This window comes from Platalea leucorodia (assembly GCF_965183815.1).
Source record: "Platalea leucorodia genome assembly, chromosome: 1".
Taxonomy (NCBI): Eukaryota; Metazoa; Chordata; class Aves; order Pelecaniformes; family Threskiornithidae; genus Platalea; species Platalea leucorodia.
In genome coordinates, this window is record NC_138823.1 from 104,383,093 (window position 1) to 104,389,092 (window position 6,000).

Here is a 6,000-nt window from a genome sequence, read left to right on the forward strand (position 1 = left end):
TTGTTTATAATACCATGTACAGTTTTGCTTACCTGTATTCAAAGAGATAAACTTATGCTGGAAGAGCTGCAAGAATAATTATAGGAATTGAGAGAATATGTTATGCAAAGAGACCGCCAGACTTTTCTTTATTTGGCCTAACAATAGGAAAGCTGAAAGGAGATTTGGTTGCATTCTATAAATATATCAGGGAGGGAGAAGTGCAATTTAAACTAAAAGTTTTGTTAGTTCGTACAATCACAGATAAATATAAACTTAATCATAACCAGGTTTAGTGCTTGAATAGCCCCAAAGTGGGTAATGAAGACAAGAAAAGGGGGCAGGTATGATGTAAGGACACAATTTTAACAGAAAAATTGTGCATATGTGTATGTAAGCTTTACTGATGTAAAATTTTTATGTGTATAAATTTATATAAATACACACATACAAAGCTGTACGACATACTATCCAAAGGTACAAATCTAAACATAAGTTGTGGAAAAATATTTTCCAAGCTTGAATTTAGCACAAACAGCTCTTTGTTATTACCTTATGAACAGAGTAAGTAGGCAGATTTCTGCTGGATTCACAAAGCCATATATCATAATAAGTATGTCAGATGCTTAGCTAAGAAATGAGAACTGTCAGGAAGAAAGAACAGTACTAACATCTTGTTCTTCATTTTAAATTCCCCAAAACTTGGAAACACACAAGATCCAGAAATTGGGTAAAATACCTTCACCCCTCCCATTTCCTAACACGCTTATCACTTCTTGACCAAATCCTGACCACAGATTTGTATCTCTATTTCTCCCCAATTTCAGCAGAACCTGTTTTCCGCTATGAAAGAGGACTACAGTTTTATACCTTTAAGTTCTCATTTAAATAACAATAACATTACATCTCATGATTCACACATAGTATTCACACAGAAAATCATTTGCTTATAACCCTAATCTTGCTACATCATTGTCTAAAGGCATGATTTTAACTCTGAGGGATAAACCAAATTTAAAACAAGCTTACCTGTTCACAGACATCACGGCACATTAAGTTGTCCTTTGCATGGTAACAACAAGACAAGCCTGTGGAAAAGCAGGGGGAGGGAAAAAGATACTTAAAACACTTGAAGCACTTTAACTATCACTTCTGAACAGAAGCGCCTACTTGATGGCCTATCAGGATGATTTGTCTGGTCTACCATGAGAAATTTTCCTTCCCAGCAGGCAAAAAAGAACATGAGAAATTTTTGTTCCAAAGCTGACGCCGATCCGTGCATCGAGTCTCACAGAATTACCCCTGAACACTCACTGCCACCAAAAGGAGACCTCACTCCCCTTCCTTCTGCTTCTAGCCACATTTCTGCTGCTGAACTTGCACTGGCTTGGCACCTGCCATATTCCTTCATGAGACAATTCAATTTATTATCCCAGGGGAAATAAAAAAAAAAACCAAACAAACCCCACCCGAATAGAATAACAACAAGGGAACAAAAAACCCACCAAAAAACGCCACAGAGACTATACGCTTTTGCAAATGGAATCATCTCACAGAATCTGAAAAGTGCAAGAACCAGTTAGGAACCGGTGGAAAAAAGAAATCAGAGCAGGAACCCCTTTTCACACAGTGGTGAACACAGCTGCTCATTGAATTCTAGCTTCTTAAAAACTTGGAACAAAACTGTAAATTGTTTCACTAGTGATGGGTGATTAAGAGTGGTTTTGCCAGACTAGATGGAAGTCATCGAGCAAAACCAGACATGAACACATCAACAGGAAAACAAGTGAGAACTGAAGCACTGAGAAGTCATGAAACACCAAAGTTTAAAGCAGCATTTTTAACATTATACTTTGTCGTGCTTTGTTCCCCCTACCATCCAAATATTTCCTTCATTCAGAGTTAAGCTTGGCCAATATAAAATGAATTGCACAACTCCTTGATACTCATTTTCATCCTCACTGCCCAGTGTATGGAACAGCGTATTAGAAAACAGACAGACAGAGGTTTCCTTCAAAGCTTTTACTTCCACGCGCATCCTCACACACAGGACAGTTTAATGATTACAGATTTCTGCTCAACTGTATCTGAACTACACATCACACCGATACAACAAAAAAGCAATACTGTACAATGACACCACACATATAAAGTTGTATTTCACGATACCTAGTTACCAAATAGATTTTTGACCAAACCAATTAGAGTGATCTTGGGCATAAATTCCCTGATCATTTCACAGCCTACAAGTGTTTCCATCTGAAAGCTTAGAGCTGTTACAAGAAGATAACCAACTTAAAACCCAAGAGAATCCACCACCACCAAACCCAAAATTCTCCAATATTGAAATGACGTGAAAAAAGAAAAGAAAATTTCAGCCTGAAAATGTTGAGGAACTGGGGGGGGGAAGGATATCACCGAAAAGGTTGTCTGAAACAGTCACAATTTAAAATGACTGCTACAGGATTGAGCTATATTTTAATGCAGAAATCTATCATTCCTGAAGAGGAAAGAAGAGAAACCAAAGTAGGATGTGTAACTGGTGAATGTTTTAATTACTAATTAGAAACAATACAGCAAAATGCCTGTAATAAATGAGGACAGCACCAAAATCCTGCTTACAACACGATGAAAAGAAAGAATGAAATTGTAAAATTGACTTTAGTGGCTTTTGCCAATTTTCTACCATTGCAGAAAAGGACTGAGGTACGACACAGATGGCTTAAAAATCTTTCCGATTTGAGGGCTACACATGGGATCTTGCAGGTTTTCCTGCACTATGTTCAGTAAGCTGGTCTGTGCCAAAAATCAACTTCATCATTAGCAGGCTCCACCATGTTCAAACTTCAATTATTATTTTACTTAACTGAAAAGCTTTGTTTTACACTTTCTCTGTCCTGTTATAAAGACATGGTATTAGAAATATATTTACAATAAATAACATTAACTTTGAAGAACAGACAGTTTTTCTTAAGGCAAGAGTTGCACTTGTTTTCAGAACTGTTTCTTAATTTCAGTGCTATGCAATCAGACTGCAAGCACATTAACACAGTGCTGGAGAAAACATTCAGGTTCACAATGAAAAGATATCCAGCGAATTAAGAGTCATAAGTAAAAAAATCCAACCAAATGTACTTAAACATAGGCTTTACTTACAAACAGAAATACCAGCTACTCAATCACATTTTTGCTGTTTTGTTTCACCGTAAGTCCCAGAAATTTTTCATTATATAAATTTTCATTGAGAGTAACTGCGACATTTAAGAGACCCAAGAATTCAGAGTTCCCAACTTATAAAGAGAATTTACATTGGCTTAGGTGACAATGCATATGTTTAACTGCATGTGTCACTACGATATTATTTCATTAATATCTTAGGCAACATTTTATTAAATGCTCCTTCACATAGATTATTTAATACGCTGTGGCCTTTTATCCATTAGTTTTCAGTGGCTCTCAACCCTTCTGTGATGAACTAACACACATCCAGGACAGTTCTCCTTTTCAATCACTTCCACTGCTGAGTTTCAAGTCTTATCAATTATACCAAAGAGTGTAACAGTGAAGTAACAATATACTAAACTTTATGGTTGTTTAATTCCTTTTATACAAAATCCTCATCACTTGATGGTAACTTGAATTAGCAGCAAATTAAAATGTCCCAGAGTGATCTTTAGTGCTTAAGTCAGAAATGGAAGTTATTAACAATATCCATTCCAAACACAATTCCTCAGTTGTCTTTCAGTTAGCCTCTTCTGAAATGTCTTATGACATCTCTTTCAGTCAGTCCCTTACTTTTTTATTCCCACTTTCTCTGGTTTTACTAAAAAATTTCCAGGTTTCATTTCAAAATTGTATTAGTGTCCAACTATGAAATATCTACACTTCCTTCTTTGATAAGATCTGCTATCTCAGCAACGTGAGTAGGTTTATCAAGGGAAAGTCAGGCTAGAGTATGTCATATTTCATTCCACTAGCCTTTTACTGCCTTCTTCCTAAAACTGTGCATCACTAGAAATCAGAACTATACAACAACAATGAAATGCCCATAAATGCCTCAGTGATTGCAGTCTTCTGCTTTAAAGTATTACATATTTTGTGTTTTCCATTCTTGTGACAGCATTATCAACGTGCTCTATTTAGTAAAAACTGTTGTGCTTGTGCTGCCTTCTTTTTTCATTACTCTTTTTTCGGTCCTGTCAAGAAGTTACCTGCTATCCCAACTTTAACGCAGGAAACTATTTTACCATTATCTTTCTCTATTATACGTTTTGCCTTCTCTTTTTAAAAAATTCAATACCTTGCTCAACACCCTTCTTCTTGTTGAAAACGTTAGCAAAACCATAAGGAATACAAGCCCTGGAATACAAGGGCTGTTCTGAGATTTCATACGTCGATCTGAAAGTCAGGTTTTACCCACCTGGGGCAAGACACCAGCTCTTCTCCATTTCAAACCATAATCTTCGGAACTTACCTGCTGCCAGCTTGACAGCCAAAGACACAAATCCCAGCCCCGAGCCGCGTAACCCGGTGGGGTAAAAGAAGGGGTCTCTCCCCATCACACTGCCGGGGGATGTGGGAAAGACGGCCGTGCCCCTGCGCCCCACTCCTCGCTACCTCAGCTACTGAAGCCCCCTCTCTCCGGTTGCCGGCCTTCGCACCGGGGTTTCAGGCGGGCGCTCTCCACGGGCAGGCCGGACACCGAGACAGCAGCAGCGGGAAGGGGACCGACACCAGGAAGGCGACGCTGCCCCTTCCTGGCAGCGCCCCGCGGGCACCCGGGCAGCCGCCCCCGACCCTCACCTGCTGCGGCCCCGCGCGGCCTCCCGCTCCCGCGGGGCAGGTGCGGGCGGCGGCGGGTGCCGGGGTGCCGTCCCCCCTCTCCCCCGGCCCAGACAGCCCGCCCCCGGCTGCGGCGAGACAGGAGGGACCCACGGCCCCGGGCCGCGCCCCGTCCCCGCGGGCGACGCCACCGCCCCAAGGCTTCGGCACCCCGCGGGCGGCCTCGGCCCTGCGCCATGTTGTCGAAGAAGGACTGGCGGAGCCGCCTCCCCCCCGTCCGCGGCTCGCTACTCACCGGCCGCCCCGGGGAAGAGCAGCGGAGCCGCCGCCAGGCAGAGCAGGGCCCAGGGCCGCGGAGCGGCCGTTACCGCCATGGCCCGGTCGCGAACCCGCAGCACGCTGACGCGCCAAGCACCCGCCGCGCGGCCCCGCCTCGCGACCCCCGCCCGCCCGACGGACGGGCTCTGACGCGGGCAGCGCCCCCGCCCCCTCCCGCGCCCTCCCCCAGCCCCGCTCTGCCTCCCACCGCCCCCATTGGCTGCGGCTCCCCCGCCCGGCCCCGCCCCCCGCCAGGCCCCGCCCCCGCCTGCCCGCCGCGGACATTCCGGCGGCCCGGGGCCGCCGCCGCGGACAGCTCCGCCCCGCCCCGCCCGCCCGGGCAGACGGGGGCGGGGCCCGCGGCCGGGCCGGGGCCGCGGCGGAGCCGTGGGTACCGGCAGCAGCCGCCCTGCCCCTGCCGCTCTCGCTCCCCCGCCGTCCGGCCGGGGCGGGGCGGGGCGGGGCTGTCCGCAGGCACCGGCGCTGTGGTGCCTGTGCCAGCCTCCGCCGCCGCCCGCGCCGGCACCCCGCTGCCTTCCTTTCCCCCCGCGCCCCTGGAGCAGCACGGGCGAGCCCGGAGCGGGGCTTCGGGCGGGTATGGCTTAAAAGAGGGCTAGGGGAGAAGAGACACCATTTAGGAGAAAGCGTTTGTGAAGGAGGCGGAGCCCTCCATTGGAACGGTTTATTTCTCTTTATGTCGTACTTGCATTATTAATATAGTTCTACACGTTACTTTTAGAGTATTGGTTGTACGCCAACTGTGTAGCGCTGCTTCCTGCTTGAAATCACCTTGTGTATCCAGTGTCCGTGTGGGAGAAATGGGCTGAACGGCACGGGGCGTCGGTGAGCGCAGGGGAAGGGTGCCTGCGGCCGGGAGGACACCCCCAGCTGCGGGACAAGGGGGCCGTCGTGGCTGCGACT

The 6,000-nt window shown here is 46.2% G+C and overlaps 1 protein-coding gene across 2 annotated transcripts in view; it reads right to left on the reverse strand.

Moving 5' to 3' along the window:
- The window catches only part of RECK (reversion inducing cysteine rich protein with kazal motifs), a gene marked incomplete at its 5' end in the record, with an annotated part of 71,827 nt that extends 66,692 nt beyond the window's left edge, over window positions 1-5,135 (reverse strand). For both annotated transcript variants that reach the window (XM_082305172.1, XM_082305171.1), the window contains 2 exons: window positions 1,009-1,067; window positions 5,057-5,135. In XM_082305172.1, the coding sequence (XP_082161298.1) occupies window positions 1,009-1,067; window positions 5,057-5,135 (138 nt within the window). The remainder of the gene's footprint in view (window positions 1-1,008; window positions 1,068-5,056) is intronic.
- Window positions 5,136-6,000: the final 865 nt, after the last annotated feature.